General features: G+C 36.7%; 1 protein-coding gene across 10 annotated transcripts in view; it reads left to right on the top strand.

The window, feature by feature from the left end:
- The window catches only part of PCMT1 (protein-L-isoaspartate (D-aspartate) O-methyltransferase), a 46,687-nt gene that overhangs the window by 2,861 nt on the left and 23,008 nt on the right, over positions 1-20,818 (top strand). For 4 of the 10 annotated variants that reach the window (XR_002337171.2, NM_001195780.2, XM_021067054.2 and 1 more), the window contains exons 2-3: positions 12,023-12,127; positions 13,344-13,375. Coding sequence is in view for 6 of the 10 variants with exons in the window: in NM_001195780.2 (NP_001182709.2) it covers positions 12,023-12,127; positions 13,344-13,375 (137 nt within the window). In the remaining 4 variants the exon portion in view is untranslated. Of the gene's footprint in view, positions 1-12,022; positions 12,128-12,592; positions 12,792-13,343; positions 13,376-18,046; positions 20,767-20,818 lie in introns of those variants that run through there. The other 6 variants (XR_014817593.1, XM_084979477.1, XM_084979360.1 and 3 more) reach the window with 3 other exon arrangements.

Genomic DNA, 20,818 nt, shown 5'->3' with positions numbered 1-20,818 from the left:
TGGCTCGGATCCCAAGTTGCTGTGGCTCTGGCGATGGCTGGCTGCTACAGCTCCGATTAGACCCCTAGCCTGGGAACCTCCATATGCCTTGGGTGTGGCCCTAGAAAATGCAAAAAAAAAAAAAAAGAATTTGTATTTCCAACAAGTTCCTAAGTAATGTTCTACTGCTGGTCCAGATACTACACTTTGAGAATCACTGACATAGAGAGCTGAGAATTACAAAACCCTTCCAGGGTTTCAGTTGAATCAGGTTTATATTTTAAAATAAAATTTTAGGAAAAAAGTCTATAACAGTCCTGCCTAACAGAGCTGTCTGTAATGTCCCTATCTGTGCTGTTTAATATGGTAGTCTCTAGCTATATGGGGCATTGAGCATTTGAAATGTGGTTAGTGCAACTGAGGTACTGGATTTTTGTTTTATTTAAATTAACTTTAACCACTAGCCACATATTGGACATTACAGATCTATAGAAATGAAAAATAGTTGTTTTATAATTATAGACTGATAATGTGCTCATGAAATGAATTAATTTAAAACAGCCGTGAGCCTGCTTAGCAAGGGAATGTGACAATTCAAGTAATGCTATATTAGAATTTATTTTCTACTGTCATTGGGATAATTTCATTCCATGGTAAATGTTAGGAAAAGAAGCGGGCCAGGAGTAGGTGAGGTTGAGAGAGGTGGTCTCCTAGAGCAGGGGTGTCCAAACCAGACTGTGGAAGGTTAACTTTTAACAGACTTATAAATGCTGTACTAGCCCCTTAAAACAGTGCTAACACTTGTTCTTTTACCTAGTTTTATTTATTAAAAAATTCAATCCACTACCCTAATGCATCCGTTTTTTTTCTACTTATATTTCCTTTGCATCTTTGTCATTTTGCATGTATAATGTATATAGAATTTGTGGACTCAGGCAGCTGGTATTTGACTGTCTTCTGCATTCCTGGGGTACAGCACTGGGGATACAACAGTGAAAAACAAACATCTATTTTTTCTTGTAACTTCTAATGTGAGCAGACAAAATTATGTCACATGATCATTGGTGAAGTAGGGAAGGAGGAGAGGGAGTGTGGGGTAGGAGGTTTGCAGTTGTAGGGGAGAAGACCTCACTAAGATGTTAGCTGAGTAAAGATTTGGTGAAGGGGGAAGAAATTCAAGAATGCAGATAGAGCTGGGCGACAGGCATTCTAGACAGAAGAAATAGAATGTGCTAGATTTGGATTTGGGGTGTGGGAGAAAGATTGGAGTTAAGAATATGACACCAAGGTTTTAGACCTGGGCAGTGGGAATGATTTACCGTTTTCTGAGTTGGAAGTAACAGTGAGTGGCTAGCAGGGATTTTTAGAGGTGTGGGGTATGCAAAGAAGAGTGGGAGAACAGGAGTTTATTTGGGGGAATGTTTGGTTTGAGTTGCTTTAAGACATTAAAGTGGAGATCCTTAGTAGGCATTTAAATTTGTAAGAATTATGATTTATAGGTTTTGTATCCTTATCTATACAAATAAATTGAAGTTATTTTCTTATTCTATTTAGAGTTTAGTTCTTATCCATCTGTAGCATAACCAGTGGAAAAAAGAATATTTCATTAGTTTTATCATATGCATTCTTGGGCCAAATATAACAAGGTAATAAAATCCTAGGGGACTGTTTTCAGAAATTTGAGCCGCATTAAGAATCCAGAGAATACTTCCTCATTTTAACTTATATCAAGTCAGTCTTTCAGGTACATACCAGTAAGTAAACTTATAGTACATTGAATAAGATTTAATAGATATGATTTGGGGGGGATTTTTTTTTTTAATGACTGCACTTGTAGCATTTGTGTGCTATATAAACTTATAGTACATTGAATAAGATTTAATAGATATGATTTGGGGGGGATTTTTTTTTTAATGACTGCACTTGTAGCATTTGTAGCATTTGTGTGCAGCAATTTTGTGTGTTAGGGGTCAAAATGGGGTTGCAGCCACAGGCCTACACCACAGCTACCACGGAATCTGAGCTGCAGCTGCGATGTATGCTATAGCTTATGGCAACGCCAGATTTTCAGCCCACTAAGCGAGGCCAAGGATCGAACCCACATTCTCACAGAGACAATATCTGGTCCTTAACCTGCTTAACCTGTTCACAAGGGGAACTCCTGGGGAGAAATTTTTGTATCAGTGAGTCTACTTTAAATTAAGTAAAATAAAAAAATTCAGCTCCTAAGGCATACCACCTTTCAGGAGCTCCATAGCCACATGAGGCTAGTGACTCACCTGTTGGACGGTGCATCTGTAGAACATGTCCACCACCATCATCATAAGTTCTGTTGGCACTAAGTCTAGATGCTAGGTCGTATTACAATCTACTTAATGTGATCTTAGTTCCATTGTGCTGTTCACATATTTTTATTAGTATTGCATTTAGTTCTGGCTAACATGCTTTAAGAGTAGCAGTGAAAAACCAAAAATTATCAGACAAGGGTGATCAGGATGACAAGAGCATCAGCATTTTGCATAATTTGATGAGGTGGAGTTTGCTGGATTTAGCAATGAGAAGACTAAAGAGAACAATAGTGTTTAAATATTTAAAGGCAACCATGTAGTAGAAGGTCAAACCAGGACGAATGTGGCTCATTATGAGGAAGTAGTCACAAAACTATCCTAACAGTCAAAGATTTGGCTTTGAAAAATAGTGTTTTCTGTCACTGGGTACGTTGAAGCAAAGACTGATCGACCATTTCACTGTAAGGGGTGTCATGGAAGGGATTTGTTATCAGCTTTCACTATATACTAGATCCCTGGGGACCCTTCCAAATCTAGGATGCTGTAATTTTAATCACATCCTGCTTTGCATGAAATCACCTCTTAGGGGTGTGTGTTTTAGGAGAAAGCCACAGAAGTTAAGAATTGGTTACTTATATTTTAGAGTTTTACATAACATTTTAGTTTGTCAGAGATGTGAGGAGTCCAGGAAACATCCTCCTTTGAGAAATAGTGTCACGACATTTGATTATGTATTATTAAGAGTAATAATAGTCTAGAGAAAGATGTATTTTTGAATAATCTCTACTACTTAGATGATATGCTATCATAACTTGCTGTCAAATTCTTCTTTGATTATAGTGTGAATTTAAAGCTAACCCCTTTCAGACTTTGTGTACGGAGCGTGTCTCAAGCTCTGCTTACCTCTTATTATGCCCAGTTGTTCTAGGTGGGAAGTAAAAGGTGACCATTTTGTTCATTTCTTATTGTTTTACCTGGCGTTTTGTTCCTGGAAAAGAAATAGAGAGTAGGTTATTAACAACTGTCCAAGTCATAAAACTAATTAGTACTGTACTATTTCTTTTATTGAGATATAACTTCATGATAGTTTACTTATAGAAACTTAGAGAAAGTTTCTATATGACTTGAAATACCTTAAAAGGTATTTGGCTTATTTTCTTACTTATGTTTTCAGTGCTTCATACCAGCACAGTATCTCTTCTTTTTTTCATCTCTGTCAGGATCGCTTTTACTTCTTTTTTTTTTTTTTTTTTTTTTTTTTGTCTTTTTGTCTTTTGTTGTTGTTGCTATTTCTTGGGCCGCTCCTGCGGCATATGGAGGTTCCCAGGCTAGGGGTCGAATCGGAGCTGTAGCCACCGGCCTACACCAGAGGCACAGCAACGCGGGATCCGAGCCGCGTCTGCAACCTACACCACAGGTCACGGCAACGCTGGACCGTTAACCCACTGAGCAAGGGCAGGGACTGAACCCGCAACCTCATGGTTCCTAGTCGGATTCGTTAACCACTGCGCCACGACGGGAACTCCCCTGCTTTTACTTCTATTCTCACCAACTAAAAATCTTGGGGTAGTTATTGATTCTTTTTTTTTTTTTTTTTGTCTTTGTCATTTCTTGGGCCACTCCCATGGCATGTGGAGGTTCCCAGGCTAGGGGTCTAATTGGAGCTGTAGCTGCCAGCCTACACCAGAGCCACAGCAACGCAGGATCCGAGCCGAGTCTGTAACCTACACCACAGCTCATAGCAATGCCAGATCGTTAACCCACTGAGCAAGGCCAAGGATTGAATCCACAACCTCATGGTTCCTAGTCGGATTTGTTAACCACTGCACCATGACAGGAACTCCTATTGATTCTTTAATACTGTTACCAGATTAACTCAGTATTGGGTTTTTTTTTTTTTTTTTTTTTTTTTCGGTCTTTTTGCCATTTGTAGGGCCGCTCCCGCAGCATATGGAGGTTCCCAGACTAGGGATCTAATCCGAGCTATAGCCGTGGCCAATGCCAGAGTCACAGCAATGCAGGTTCTGAGCCGCGTCTGCAACCTACACCACAGCTCCTGGCAATGCCAGATCCTTAAGCCACTGAGCAAGGTCAGGGATCGAACCTGCAGCCTCATGGTTCCTAGTCAGATTCATTAACCACTGCACCACGACAGGAACTCCTAACTCAATAGTTATTACAAATGCCTTTTGTGGTCATCCCTTTCACTGTAGTTTCATTGATATCTATCCTAGCCTAGGGTCTTAGATCTTACCTGGAGCAATGTGCCTCCAAGCATCTGGTCGTCACCCCACTTTCAATTTCTCTCCCCTCAGATTCATTCTACATGTTATACTGATTGTCCTCCTGTGCTGCTTTCTGGTATGTCACTTTTCTGCCCAGACTTCGATTGTTTACTATGTAGGGTATAAACACCTCTTGCGTAGCTTTCAGGTCTGTTCCCCTGCTCCAACTCCAGTCCTGTTCTTCAAACTGATCTCATTTTATTCTTCGTATACCTTGTGTTTTAGGGTATTTATTTGTCTGCTCTTAAAAGAGCCAAAATAACAATGGCTTAAAATCAAAGTTTCCGTCTCCTATAACAATCCAGGGATAAGCAGTTCCAAGCTAATATTGTGGTTCGATGGTTTTGAGAACTGGCACTCCAGTCCTGTTGTGCTCCCTAAAGTCTTTCCCTCAACTGCAAAGTTGAAGATAGTTTACCTCCATCATTTCCATATTCCAGCTGGTGGGGAGAAAAATGGGGAAAGGGGAAGAAGCTCCTGGGCCGGGGATCAAACCCCTGCCACAGCGGTGACCCAAACAGCTGAGTGACACTTGCTGGATCCTTAACCCACTGTGGCACAAGAGAACTCCTCACCTTCCTTTTAAGGGCATAAATTGGAAGCTGCATATATAATTTCTGCCTATGTTCTCATCGACAAGAACTTAATTGTAAGTCTACGCATAACTACATAGAGGCTAAATAATGCACCCAGTTCAACCACTGTGAAAGAAAAGGCAGCCCTGTTGCATCCTACATCTTGCTCAGTGGAGCACACACACATTGTATATACATCTATATAAATAGTATCTATCTGTGAAAACAAGGTTAGGAGAGTTAAGATTAGTTTTTAGTCAAGTAATATATGTGGGTGGTTAAAAGATAAAAGAGTGCAGAAGGGCTTATAATGGAAAAGAGCAATGACTTCCCCTGCCAGAGCAAACCGCTCTAAACTACGTATTTGGGTCTTCTGGTGATATCTCATGTCTCTTAATCATATGCTTAAACTGCTGTTTCTTTATCAACTTGCAACATCATCTGCTGACCTTCTGCCAAGATGGATGAGTTACACCCTATAAACTTACCTCCCTCCCTGCATATAGTTATATCATAATTTTTGCTTCCTCTTTTGTGGTTACCTTTGTAACTTTGAGTCAATATGTACTTTAACCTCAATTTCTTGTTCTATGATTTATAAACTGACAATGTCCCTTAACCTTTTTAAGAAAGGATATTCATTTTTCAAATCAATAGTGACTCTTTTACATTGTCAAAGTTGATAACGTTTCATTTTGTTCAAATCAGTGAATAAGTCATCTCCACTTTGATTTTTTTTTCCAACTTTTATGTTTAATGATCAGTGTTCATGCACTTTGTTGGTTTTAAGTGTTGAGAATTAATAATATCATTACCAACATTAATGACTGGGTCAACACTTTGCCGAGCTGTGCAGTGTGCTGTGAGTTTATTTCCTGCTCTTTGTTTCTAATATCACAGACCCCTCTACTATTAGAGAGGAATAATCACATGTTCCTTTTTTTTTTCTTTTGGCCTCGGCCATGGCATATGGAAGTTCCTGAGCCAAGGATTGACCCCCACACCACAACAACGACTAGAGCTGCTGCAGTGACAATGCAGGATCCTTAACCTGCTGTTCCACAGGAGAATTCCTGTTTTTCCTTTTTTTTTTTTTTTTTTTTTTTTGAAAGTCATGCCACAGTTTACCTAAATGTGACTCTTGCATAGTACTTTTGTTTTTCTCCTTTTCTCCTGGAATTTGTCTCCCTCTTCACCCTTCCGCACTCCTCAAATTGAGGAGAGAAAGAGATAGCTTCTTTTATTACTTAGTTTTCTGCTTGGATTATATTGCATTCTCCTTTTTGAATTTGAATGACTTCTTATTTGGATCAGTTGCATATTTGGATCAACATTAGCCATTATTAGAATTATTTAATTAGAGTCCTTGGTCCTTAGGGTACAGGAAAATTGAGTATGGGTGGTTCTAAAGCTGTTCACTAATCCAGACAGCCTAATGGTAATTGTATGTTTACTCATAATTAGACTGTACACAAAAAGTGAAATGTTAAATTACTTTACTGTTTGCTAGAAATATTTCATGATATTGGCAGTTGTATATGACACATTATCAAAAGTGAGGAAATGATTTAGTAATTTAGTAAATGTGGCTTTCTTTAGGCATCTGGAATTCTGGGCAAAAGCAAATAATAACTTTATGGTGAAAATTTTGGAAGCTACCCAATAATAGTCTATTAAAGCTTTATCTTGAGCCTTATGTGTTCAGCTTTTTTGGGGGGTGGAGGTGGGGGTGGGCACGCCTGCAGCTTGTGGAAGTTCCTGAGCCAGGGACCAAACCTGTGCTACAGCTGCGACTGAGCCACAACAGTGACAACACCTGATCCTTAACCCGCTGTGCCACCAGGGAACGCCATCAGCTTTTTAATTAATAACTGGTGACATGCGTTTAAAACTATTTAGGGTTTTTTAGTGAATTCTCTGTGCCTTCCTGAGGAACAAAAACCAGGCAGGAGCATAACTCTCCCAGACTTCAGGCAATATTACAAGTGTGCAGTAATGAAAGAGGTGTGGTCCTGTTACAAAAACAGACATACAGACCAATGGAACAGAATAGAGAACCCAGGAATAAACCCAGACACCTATGATCAATCTTTGACAAAGGAGGCAAAACTATAAAATGGGAAAAAGATAGTCTCTTCAGCAAGTGGTGCTTGGAAAACTGGACAGCTGCATATAAATCAGTAAAACTGGAACATACCCTCACACCATGCACAAAAATAAACTCAGAATGGCTTAGAGACTTAAACACAAGGCAAGACATCATAAAACTCCTAGGAGAGAATATAGGCAAAACATTCTCTGACATCAACCATACAGATGTTTTCTTAGTAATACTAGTCAGTCTCCCAAAGCAATAGAAATAAAAACAAAAATAAACCAATGGGACCTAATCAAACTTACGAGCTTTTGCACAAAAAAGGAAACCATAAAGAAAAGGCAGCCTATGGAATGGGAAAAAATAGTTTCAAACGATGTATGAAAACAACCAAAGAAACTCACATAACAGTTTTGTAGATATATATTATCTAGCTAAAGGGAAGTAAGTAATCTTTAATTTGCTTGATTTTTAGATTGTGTCTATGGCAGTATGTTTAATTTTAAGTGTCACGCTCAAGTATCCATCTAGAGAAGAATGAATAAGTGAATATGATGATAATTGGAAGTATTGAGTAAGGCTGCTTAACCTGAAAAAGATAAGGATTGAAGTAGTCACAATACGTTCAGATATACAAAGAGTGTTGGTTGGTTAGAAAAATCCAGTATATCTTTTGTGACCTCAGAGAGTAGCATTAAAGAACCCAGTCATAAATGATGGCATATTACATGATTGGTTTTAATTTGCATTTCCCTGATGACTAATGATGTCCAGCATCTTTTCATGTCTTATTGGCCGTTTGTTTATCTTCTTTGGAGATCATTTACATATTTTAAAACTGGGTTATTTGGCCTTGTACACTGAATTATAAGAATTCTTTATGTATTCTAGATAGAAGTCCTTTTTTAGTTACATGATTTATAAATTATTTTTTCTCATCCTGTGAATTATCTTTTTCTTGATAATGTCCTTTGAAGCATAGCATGTTTAATTTTTTTTTTTTTCTGTCTTTTTGTCTTTTAGGGCTGCACCTGCAGCATATGGAGGTTCCCAGGCTAGGGGTCTATTCAGAGCTATAGCCACCGGTCTACGCCAGAGCCGCAGCAATGCAGGATCTGAGCCGCATCTGTGACCTACACCACAGCTCATGGCAACCCAGATCCTTAACCCACCGAGCTAACCCGAGTCCTCATGGATGCTAGTCAGGTTTGTTAACCACTGAGCCATGACGGGAGTTCCAAAATGTTCAGTTTTGATGGAATCCAGTTTCTCTCTTTTCTCCTCTTATTGTTCATGCGTTTGATGTCATATCTAAGGATCCATTGCCAAATCCAAGATCATGATGATTTACCCCAATATTCTCTTCTGTGCCTTAATGAGTTTACCTCGGTGTTTAGATCTTTGATCCATTTTAAGTTATTTGATATGAGGTAAGGATTGAACTTTATTCTTTTCATGTGGCTGTCCTGTTGTCCCAGCACCATTTGTTGAAAAAGACTGTTCTTTCACCATCGAATGGTATTGGGACCTTTGTCAATCCCACTGACCGTTTAAGTTCCTTCCTTGTAGCCATTGCTGTGAACTTGTAAGTCCCGGGCCTGTGTTCACCATTTCAGTACTTAGTGTTGTGCTTCCTCTTTATGGAAGTGATTCTGTTTGTGCCTCATCTTTATCCCCTGCTTCCTTCTGCTTAGTCTTTTAAACTTTAATCCCTACCTTTGCTTTCTGTACCCAGAGGCTTACAGAATCTTTGTTGGAATTTGTTGTTTATTTTTCTGCTAATAAAGTCTGGGTATTCTCTATCGCCTAGTAATGCGAAGCATGGGTCATGTGTGGTTTTGTTTATGTCCTGTTTTGATCTTAGGTTTAAGTGGTTTTTTTTTTTTGAGAGGCTCTGTGGAGAAATTCAGATTCTGGTGGCTGCCATCACCCTCTAAAACTTGGAGACTCTATATTTGATGAATAAATTAAATTAGTTTGCATAAATATTTTCAACTTCTCATCATGCATTTACAGAAGTCTCACTTTATTTTATTATTATTTTTTCTTTTATTTTGGCCACACCCATGGAAGTTCTTGGGCTAAAGGTAGAATTCATGCCACAGCTGCAACCTGTGCTGCAGCTGCAGCAACTCCAGATCCTTAACCCACTCTGAGGGCTGAGAATTGAACCTATGCTACTGCAGAGACAATGCTGCATCCTTAACCCACTCTGCTACCATGGGAACTCCCAGAAGTCTCATTTTAAAATTGTTGTGGCAGTCTATAATGGGAGGAAATTATGTGCAAATCATGTATTTGTTAAGGGGTTAATATCCCAAATACAGAAATATGTAAAGAACTTTGTAAATCCATTATATATTACATAAATATAATATATAGTATATGTAGTGTATATATATACACTATGAAAGATGCTCAACATCATTAATCATCAGGGAAATGCAAACCGTAAACCACAGTGAGATACTAGCTCACAGCTGTTAGAATGGCTATTCTCAAAAAGACTAGAAATAAGTGTTTACAAAATTGTAAAGTAAGGGAACCCTATAGGTGGTACTGTGAATTGCTGCAGCCGCAATGGAACAGTATGGAAGTTCCTAAGAAAGTTAAAAATAACAGCTACCATATGATCCAGCAACTCCATTTCTAAGTATTTATCCAAAGAAAACAAAAATACTGATTTGAAAGATATATGCACCCCCATGTTCATTGCAGTATTATTTACCATAGCTAAGATGTGGAAACAACTTAAACATCCATTAATGGATGAATCTATACTGATGTTGTGTATACACACACACACACACACACACACACACACAATGGAATATTATTCATTCATAAGGAAGAATAAAATCTTGTCATTTGTGACATGGATGGACCTTGAGGGTATTAATGCTAAGTGAAATAAGTCAGACGGAGAAAAATAAATGCTGTATGATCTGGCTTACATGTGGAATCTAAAAAAGATAAACACCCCTCTTCCCAAGCTCATAGATATGGAGAACAGACTAGTGATTGCCAGAGGCAGGTGGGGTGCAAAATGGATAAAGGTAGTCAGAAGGTACAAACTTCCAGGTATAAAATAAATGTCATGGGGAGATACAGTATGGCAACTATAGTTAATAATACTGAATTGTGTATGTGAAAATTGCTAAGAGAGTACATCTTAAAAATTCTCATAGCAAGAAAAAAAATTTGTCACACTATGGTGATGGGTGTTAACTTATTGTGGCAATTATTTGGCAACATATGCCGATATTGAATCATTATGTTGTGTACTTGAAACTAACATAATGTTGCATGTCATAATATACCTCAATTTAAAAAGTTCTGAAAAAAATAGTTGTTCATGATGTAGCCAAATTAAGTAAAGCGTGTTTTGGTTTAAACGTTTAATTTCTGGATTGTTAAAGTCAAGACCATACATTTCTTATGGATTTTAGATTTGTAAGGACAAGAAGTATATGCTGTTTTGTTTGTTATCATCTTAAGCATGTAGCAGTGTGTCTGGTATGTATTAGAGAGTCAATAAACACATTGAATGAGGGCTTTATTGAATAACAGCTATGTGCATGGTGCTATAAGGGTTATTGAAGGTTTTGAAGGTTGGTTGGTTTGTTTTTTGGCTGAGCCTACAGTTTGAGGAAGTCCCCAGGACAGGGATCAAACCTGTGCCACAGCAGTGACTCAAGCCATGGCATTGGCAATGCCGGATACTTAACCACTAGGCCACCAGGGAACTCCCAGGATTATTGGAGTTTAACATATTTAATCTTAAAAAATTGAGAGTTGGGGAAGCCAAATATATACAGTCATCCCTCTATATCCATGGATTTTATCTCCATGGATTCAACCCACTGTGTATTGAAAATGTGTGAAGGAAAAAATTTTTTCAGAAAATTTCAAAAAGTAAAACTTGAATTTTGCATCATGTTTGGCAACTATTTATACAACATTTACATTATATTAGGTATGTAAGTAATCTAGTGATAATTTAAAGTATATGGGAGGCTCTACATAGATTATATGCAAGTATTATACCATTTTATGTAAGATACTTGAGCATCCACAGATGTCGGTACCTGCTGGAGTCCTGCAAACCCCCCCCCCGCCCCCCCTAGACACCGAGTGAAGACCATATTGACCTTGCTTTGCTTCTTGAAAACTTTGATTTTCTTGAGCTCTGTAACAGTGCATCTGCTTGATTTTCACCTACCTCTGTGGCTACTTCTTGTCATTATCTTTGAAGGCTCTGCTTCCTTTGCATTTCTCTTAAATGTACACTTTTGTTTTTCTTCTCTGTGTATTCTTCCCCGGACACTTATGTTCACTTCCATTGCTTCATTTGCCATCTGTGCAACTAGTAATTTTTATCTCTATCCTAGATTTTTCTCCTTGAGCCCCAGATCCATTCGTCCAGCTGACTGCTGCTTATCTCCGTGTATGTGGTCCATAGCCCCTAATGGAATAAATAACTATCCTTTTCTTCTTTAGCTCTGATCCTTCTCTAGGATTTCTCATGTCGGCATACAATGTCAGCATCTCAACTATTACCCCCTACACCTCCAAATCTAGTCAGCCAGGTGTATATTACCTACTAGATATAACTCAAATCCTACTTTTCTTCATTCCTACCGTCATTTTTAAGACCAGGTTTTGATTACCTGGGCTTTGGCAACAACTTCCAATCTTGCTCTCTTCTAGTCTAGCCTCTGTAGTGTAGCCAGAGTAATTATTCTAAAGTACGTCTGATCATGCTACTCCTAGCTTAAAATACTGCCTCATTCATTTCAGAAAATGGAATCATCAAAACAGATAAAGTATTTGAAGTAATGCTGGCCACAGACCGCTCCCACTATGCAAAATGTAACCCTTACATGGACTCACCACAATCAATAGGTAAGCTTTGGATTTCTGAAAATGTCACAGATTTTACTCACTTACTCTATAATCTTTGTAAGTTAAACTAGACTGGGACACTTATTTATTATTACCTTGCTACTTTGAATTTATGCCTTAAGAAGTTTTATAACCCCAGGCCTATCTATTTTAGTAACATGATGTTATATACGAGGCATCTTTTCTATTTTCTTAAACAATATATGATATATATATAAGAATTATATAAAAATTTTCTTTAAATATACTTTTAATGAAAACTTACAATCAAGCTGCATGCTTAGTTTTCTTTAGGGTCCTCAGTATTGACTAAGGTTAGTTTTTGCATTTAGCATCCATTTTTACTATCAGTATTAAAGGGAATGTGTAACCAAGTTAGTACTGACTTCTGTGCTTCACTTGCCCTGAATTTTTTGGTTTGTGGTTGTTTTTAGAAAGTTCCATATTTAACTCCTTCTCCTGAAGCAGGTTTTGCTGAACTGCTGAGCCTTGGCAGTGGGCGCCTTTGAGGCTTAGAAGTGCCTCGGGATTCTGTCGGCCAGCTGCCATGCTGTCTTCTTTTGAAGCACTTTAACAGTCAGCAGAGAAGATCCTGGGGAGCTTCTGAACCCCGAAGGCACCTGCTACCACCGCTCAGTGAAAATTGCTTCAGACACAGAAGCAGGTAAATAAGTTTTAAGAAAGCATCACTGGAAGAAGAAACTAAAAGCTAAAAACTAAGAAAAGATTGTGTTAATTAACATCAAGGGATAGTATAAAGAGTAATTTGAAATAGTTTGTTAGTCTCTTAAGCTACTCTGAATACCAGTTCTATTTTTTTCCCCAAGTGCCAAAAATTATGAAGCAAATTAATTTTACAAAGATTTTAAATATTCTATGATATATGGAAACTTATTTTCTTTTTATAAATCTGAAGAGAAAACATCATTTATCCACTCCATGAATTTTCCTTTCTTAACTAACTACATGGGAGAAGAAATTTTTAGAAATAGTAGGACTGTTGTACAGAGCACTCTAGCCTTGGCATGATTGTGTTTTCTAATTTTAACCATGCATGACAGTGCTCTAAAGTACAAAATAAAAGTTTTATTCTTATCATAAAAAGGAAAATAATTGTTATGAAAAGTCACTGATGGATGTTGGAAAAGGAGTGACATGGAGTAGTCCATATGTTTTTACAGCTGAGAGTATCAGTAGTTCTCTTCTTCTTTTGCAGGGTTCCAGGCAACAATCAGTGCTCCACACATGGTGAGTTAACTTTGGTCCTTTGGGTACAAAGGGATCACGTTTTCCTTCTAAGAGCGTTTTCTTCAGTAAAAAAGGTTTAAAGAACATTTTAAACTTTTAATCATATCAATTTTATCATCTATGAATTATGTAAATAGTAGTGGATTAATAAAGAATAATCTAATTCTTAATACAGGGTGTATAGAAGAAACTCTTTTTGGTAGAAACTGTCATTAAAGTTTTTGGTTGTTGTCATGTCTAATGTAAAAATTGGATATAAAAGTTTGCTTAATTAGTGATGAGTTAATTAAAGGAGAAAATATTTTAAATAATATAATGGACGTATTAAAGAAATCTTGAGTTGAAATTATTTCATATTTTATTTGGAAAATTCATTAGGGAATGGCCAAGTATGGCAGCTATGAAGTTGTATAACTTTGAGAAGGACCTGTTTTAGGTCACTTAGCACTTTTAATCTGTGGCGAATTTTCTTGGGTTTTAAATGTCAGTTATTTGAATGAGTACTCTGTTGGGTTTTGATGAAAAGAACAATAGCTTTTCTGATTCTCTGCAAATTTTGGGGGTTGGAGAAACTCTTATTTAAAGTTAAAACCTTCTTTATACTAAAGTAAAAGTAAAGTAAGATAGACAAGTTATTTATAGATATTGAGTAGAAATGACTTTTTTAAAACCTAAGACCCAGAAGTGATTAAAAAACAGTATATTTTGAAACATAAAAATCTGGGATTTCTGCAGTTGAAAAATATGAGGAAAATCAAAAGAAGAAAAACTAAGGGAAATATTTGAAATACATATGATAGTATAGGACAAATCTCCATATATTTACATATATTAGAATTTTATACATACACACACATGTATATATCCTGTAAATTAAAAAGTAAAATACACAAAAGAAAATGGGTAAAGTACAAGAATAATAGTTCATAGAAAAAGAAATACAAATGACATTGGCGTTTAAACAAATGAAGAAATGTCATTTTCATTTATATTTAGTAGATTACAAATTAGCACTAAAGTGAAGTACCATTTTTCTCCTATCATCATAAATCAAAACTTTGTTACTTTGGGAAATGGGAAACTGACATCAATATATTTTTTTTGGTGGGAAAGTAAATTGATAGTGTTTTTAGAAGGTAGTTTGGCACTAGTAGCTATAATGTGAAATAAATATACTTTAGGCTCTCCAGTTTTACTTCATATTACATATTCATCCCATAGTACATTTGCACAAGTACAAAATAACTAAAAATATTTATTGGCACATTATTTATAATAGCAAAAAAATAACTATTTCTAATAGCCTGCTAATAGTAGATGGTTAATAAATTATAGTACATCCATCCAGTGAAATACTATAAAGCTGTGAAATGAAGAAGCTCTGTAAATATGAATATGGCAAAATCTTCAAGAAACATCATAAAAGTATAGTGAAGAAGAGTATTATTATTATTTTTTTTAGTTATAGAGTAGGAATTTTTTTTATGCATTACCTATTCAAAGAAATTAATGAATAACAAAAAAGTTTTGGTATTAAGATTCCTGAAAACAGTTTAAACTGCTACTTAAAACAAAAAAATTATGAAGAAATATTCATTTAATCATAAAAATTATTCTAGAGAATAGGTAGCTAAAATATTTGGGAAATTACTTGGAGGGGTATTTTCAAATAAGTGGGAAATACTGTTGTGAAAGTTTTTTTTCTCCAAGTTGTGCTTAGTGTCCAGCTCACTGCCAAACAGAAGCTGGGAGTAACTCCATGGCAAAGGGTGCATTTATTTATTTATTTATTTATTTTTTGTCTTTTTAGGGCCATACCTGTGGCATATGGAGCTTCCCAGGCTAGGGGTTGAATCAGAGCTATAGCCTCTGGCCTATACACCGCAGCCACAGCAACTCGGGATCTGAGCCTTGTCTGCACCCTACACCACAGCTCATAGCAACGTAGGCTCCTTAACTCAGAGTGAGGCCAGGGATCGAAACTGCATCCTCAGATTCGTTTCCGCTGAGCCATGACGGGTACTCCAAAGGGTTCATTTTTAAACAAAAAATAATAGCTTTATTAAGATATGATTTACCCTTTAAAGTGTACAGTTCTGTGGTGTTTAATCTATTCCGTGTTATACAAACATTACCACTGTCTAAATTCAAAACATTTTCATGACCTCACAAAGGAACTCCGTACCAGTTAACCTTCAATTCCCATCCCTCATTCTGCCCATGTCCTAGCAAGTACTCATCTGCTTTTTGTTTCTATGTCATTGTGGACGTTTCACACAAATGGCATAATACAATATGTGGCCTTTTGTGGAGTTCCCGTCGTGGCTCAGCAGAAATGAATCCGACTAGCATCCATGAGGACGCAGGTTCGATCCCTGGCCTTGCTCAGTGGGTTGGGATTTGGCATTGCCATGAGCTATGGTATAGGTTGCAGATGCAGCTTGGACCCCTTGTTGCTATGACTGTGGCGTAGGCTGGCAGCTACAGCTCCATATGCCGTGGGTGCGGCCTAAAAAGACAAAAAGACCAAAAAAAAAAAAAAAAAAAGTGTGGCCTTTTGTGACTGGCTTTTTATACTTTGCACAGTATTTTCAAGGTTTATCTATATTGTAGCACACATCAGTACTCAATTTATTTTTATTGCCAAATAATATTTTGTCGTATGGATATATGCCACATTTTATTTAATCATTCATCAGTTGATAGACATTTGGGTTCTTCCCACTCTCTAGCTACTATGAATAATGCTGCTGTGAAAATTAGTTTACAGGTTGTGTGTATGCATATATTTTCACTCTCTTAGATATATACTTAGGAGTGAAATTTGCTGGGTCATGTAGTAATTCTGTGTTCAGCATTTGAGAAGACTGTTTTCCAGAGTGGCTATACCATTTTACAATCCTACCAACAATTTATAAGGATTCCAATTTCTCTACTTCCTTCTCAACATTTGTTATTGTATGTTTTATTTATTTATCCTGGTAGCTATGAAGTGGTATCATTTTGGTTTCGACTTGCATTTCCCTAATGCTAATGATGTTGAGCATCTTTTTGTGTGCTTATCGACCCTTTCTATGTCTGCATTAATGAACCTCAAAGTCATAGGTTTGGAAATAACTACAACTCTGGAGTATTTTCCAAAGTCTTTTTTTTTCTTTATTTTGGGCAGCCCTGGGGCATGCCAAAATTCCCAGACTAGGGATTGGACTGTGCCACAGCAGTGACCTAAGCCACAGCAGTGACCTAGGCCACAGCAGTGACAATGCTGGATTTTTAATCCACTGAGACACCAGAGAACTCCTCTAAAGTTTAAATTACAGAAAAATGTGAAATGACATCCTGGTGGCAGTGAGCATATTTAGCATCCAGTTATTGAATCCCAAATAGCATTTCTCACTAAAAGAGACTAGAGCTTCACGGAAAAGTGACTAAATTTTAGAAAGTGAAGAGGTACTCAAAGGCAAATGGGGTAGTTTCAGGAAGACACAGGAGTAGGTTTGGAGAGACTCCCAGAAACAAAATTGGAGGCAATTTGAGAATCAAAAAATGAAGATAGTCAAGATAATGGATTCAGAAACAAAAACCTGAGTCCTTAGAGATTTAAAAAAAAAATAGCTAGATGAGAAAAAATGAAAAACTGAAGAAAGCCAATTAATAAATGTAGAATGAATAATAGAATTTTAAAAATCTTTTTAAAATAATTATCAATGTAATAATTGAATAAGGCAAAAATCATCAATTAATCTAAAATGTAAGTTGTTGGGGAACAAAAATATCCAGGTATTCTCAAATTATTATCCTATATATTACTTACTAATTACAAAGAGAAAAATATGCCTTGATAATAGAGTGAACTAGTGGTCACCACATTTACTGAGTGGCTGAGCTTGGCAAACCCAGTGGTGAGATAGCCCAATGTTAGTGCATCCTGATGTGATGCACAAACACAAGCCCTGCAAGCCCTGTGTGGTTGTAGTGTTCTTGCTAAAGGTCTTTGATCTGAATCTGAACCCGAGGAAATAGTAGTAGGGTATTATGTAGGACACTGGACAGGGCTTTTAAAAGGAGTCAGTGTTCTGATGAACAAAGGAAAGTGGGGGAAGGAACAGAGTTGGGGGAGAATATTCTAGATTGGCAAATGGAGTGCATGAATTTTGAGTGGATTGGAGGCAAAATAACTGTAAAGGAGATTTGGGGGACAATGGAAGAAATTTAAGTGTGGTGTATATGTTGGATGATATACTCAATTGATAATTTTCTTGAATGTGGTGATGATGATGTGGTTACAAAGGAAGATGTCCTAGTTTGTTTCGCAGATACATGCTGAAGTATTTAGGAGTGTAGTATTATGTCTATAGCATATTTTCAGATGGCTTGTAAAATATAACAATATAAACAGTTGGTGACTGTATAAGGAGAAGAGGGTGTTCATTTTATTTCCTGTGGGTTTGAAATTTTCATAATTATCAAAATGAACTTTTAAACTTAATTTTTAGATTTAGAGATGAGCATGGGTTATGCAGAAAAATATTAGTTATAGTGATATAAGCGTGAAAAGAGGTAATAATTGACGGCCTTGACATTTTAAATCTGAACGGGACTTTAATAATAACTTAGCATCCCCTTAAAAAACAAATCTTGTGAGAACATAGTACTGAAAAAAAATTCCTTGAGTTTCTATTGGAATTAAGTTGGGATAGTACTGCCTGTAGATAGGGGGGTTGACACCTTAACAAGGTCCCTTCTCATCCTTTCATTTCTAGACTCAGGGCTTCTTTGATTTCTTCAAATATGACACTTATTATCTTATTAGTGGAAATTATTAAACTTTTAGGAGATACTGTTTAAAGAGTCTGATATCAGCTACAGATTTTCTTCCTGAAAAAAGCTTACAAACTCTCTTTTATTAAAGACTCCATCCTTTGGGCTAAGCCTCTTGTCTAAGAACAATAGCTTTGACAAAATCGAATGTCCCTAGCAGTTTCCTCAGTAAAAGCTAATCCAGTGTGTCTCATAGAAACCTCATTAGTTAACACTTTCTTGTTCCATGGGTTGATGTCAATAATGATGATTCATTCATAGTATCCCGCTGTATCATGTTGGAATATCAAAGAAAGATAAGGTTAGATATTTTTTTAAAATTTTGAAATAATCTCAGACTTACAGAAAAATTGCCAGTACACTATCAAGAAACTTTCTTTCTTTACTGCATTTGAGAGTAAGTTGCTGAAATGATCCCCCATCACCCTTGAGTACGTCAGAGTGTCGTTTATTTCCTACAAAGAACATTCTCCTATACAACCACAATGTACCCATCAAAACCAGAACACGAACACTGACGTGTTACTACCATCTAATCTTCAGACTCCTTTTCAGTTTTTCTGGTTGTCCCTGTGATGTCCTTGATACCAGAGAACCTAGTGCAGAATCACTGCTCTGCAGTGGAGAAGGCTGGCAGACACCACTTTAATAAGTGAACATCAGTAATGGGACGAATCAAAACTGTACTCTGTCTGATAGCATATGTTGTGATAACCCAGCATCACTTCTGTGATATTCCCACCAAAGAGGCGTAACCTGAGTGGAATCAAGAGGAAATACCAGACAACTCAAACTGCAGGACATCAACAGAATACCTGGCCTGACATCTTCCCAAGAGTCAAGGCCATAAAAGTCAAAGAAAGGCTGAGGAACTGGTTCAGATTGAAGGAGCCTAAAAAAGCAGTGATTTTGCACTGGATCCTCCACACATGCAATAGAATAGTATAATGAACCCTCATGTAGCCATCACCCTACTTCAGTAATTGTCAACAATTTGCTAATCTTGTTTTATCTATTTATCTTTTGCTGAGGTATTTTAAAGCAAATGCCAAACATAACATTGTTTTACCCCTAAAATACTTCAGTATAAATCTGAAAGACTAACACAACTGCATTGTGAAAAAAAACAATGTATATATATAAAACTAGGTCACTTTGCTGCACAGCAGAAATCGACAGAACATTGTAAATCAACTGTAATAAAAAATTAAAAACAAGCAAACAACCCCCCCCCCCACCACAACTGCAGTACCATATCATACCTAATAGTGTTCCTTTGTAAATCTTATACCTAGTCCCTGTTCAAACTTGGCCAGGTGTTTCAAAAAATTCTTTTACAGTTGATTTAAATCAGGATCCAAACAAGATCCTTGTATTGTACTTTTTCAGTCTTTTTTTTAGCGTTTTTAGTCTCTTTTAACTTTAACAGTCCCCCTTTTTAAAATTGCACTTATTTGTTGACAAAACTTGTTTGTCTTGTAGAATTTCCCATATACTGAACTTGGTTAAATGATTCCTAGTGGTGTTTAACTTTCTCCTTTTTTTTCTGATCAAGAACACTTCTTAATGGTTCTGTTGTATCACATCAGGACATATATAAATGATCACCCACTTTTAGTGAAAATGAATAGTATTTTTAAAAAAACTTTATGAAATTATACACATAATAAAGTGTACAAATCTGAAGTGATTTTGATGAATGTTTACGTGCTTGCATATGTGTATCCACTATACAGATTAAGATGTAGAATATTTCTCGCACCCCAGAAGCTTACCTCAGTCAGAAAGACTTCTTTTCCTAGTCAACCTCTGTCCTCAGTGTTATCAATATTCTAGCTTTTTTCAGTTAAATTAGTTTTCCAAACTAGGGAGTTTATATTCTATCTTCCATTTTGGATGTTACTAGTTTCTGATGATTAATTTTTTTAAATTTTGGTACAATTTCAGACTTAAATAGTACAAATAATTCCTGTATACTTTTTACCCATATTCCCCCAGTGTTGTCATTTTACTGCATTTGCTTTATCACTTTTTCTCTTTCACCCTCTCCCCCTCCCCTGTATATATATATATGTTATGTAATATATATTCCCTTTTATACCTTTTTAATACTCTTTAAGGATGATTTGCAGACAAAATGTTCTTTACCTTTAAAAATAGGATATTCTCTTAAATAACAGTTAAGAGAACAGTTAAGAGTACAGTTCTCAAAATCAGGAAATTAACATGGATACAACACACTTAGCCAATTTCACACCTTATTTGGATTTTTTTTTTCCCTGCGCCCATGGCAAGTGGAAGTTCCTGGGCCAGGAGTCGAACCTGCTCCATGGGAGTGACCCAAGCCACTGCAATGACACCACCAGATCCTTAACCCACTGCACCACTAGCAAACTCTCAGGCCTTATTTACATTTTATCATTTGTTCTAGTAATGTCTTTTATAGGAAAATAAATTTGTAGATCAGAAATTTTATTGTCATGTCTTTTTAGTTGTTTTTAATCTGAAACAATCCTTCAGTCTTTTTTGTTTTTGTTTTTTGCTTTTTAGGGCTGCACCTGCAGCACATGGCGATTCCCAGGCTCGGGGTTGAATTGGAGCTGTAGCTGCCAGCCTAGGCCA

The sequence above is a fragment of the Sus scrofa genome, chromosome 1 (genome assembly GCF_054392235.1).
Source record: "Sus scrofa isolate SSC_HxYL_T2T_F1_AM1 chromosome 1, Sscrofa_HxYL_maternal_Yorkshire_Landrace_v2.0, whole genome shotgun sequence".
Taxonomy (NCBI): domain Eukaryota; kingdom Metazoa; phylum Chordata; class Mammalia; order Artiodactyla; family Suidae; genus Sus; species Sus scrofa.
The sequence above is the reverse complement of the archived record's forward strand: the minus strand, read 5'-3'. Positions and strand labels throughout refer to the sequence as shown.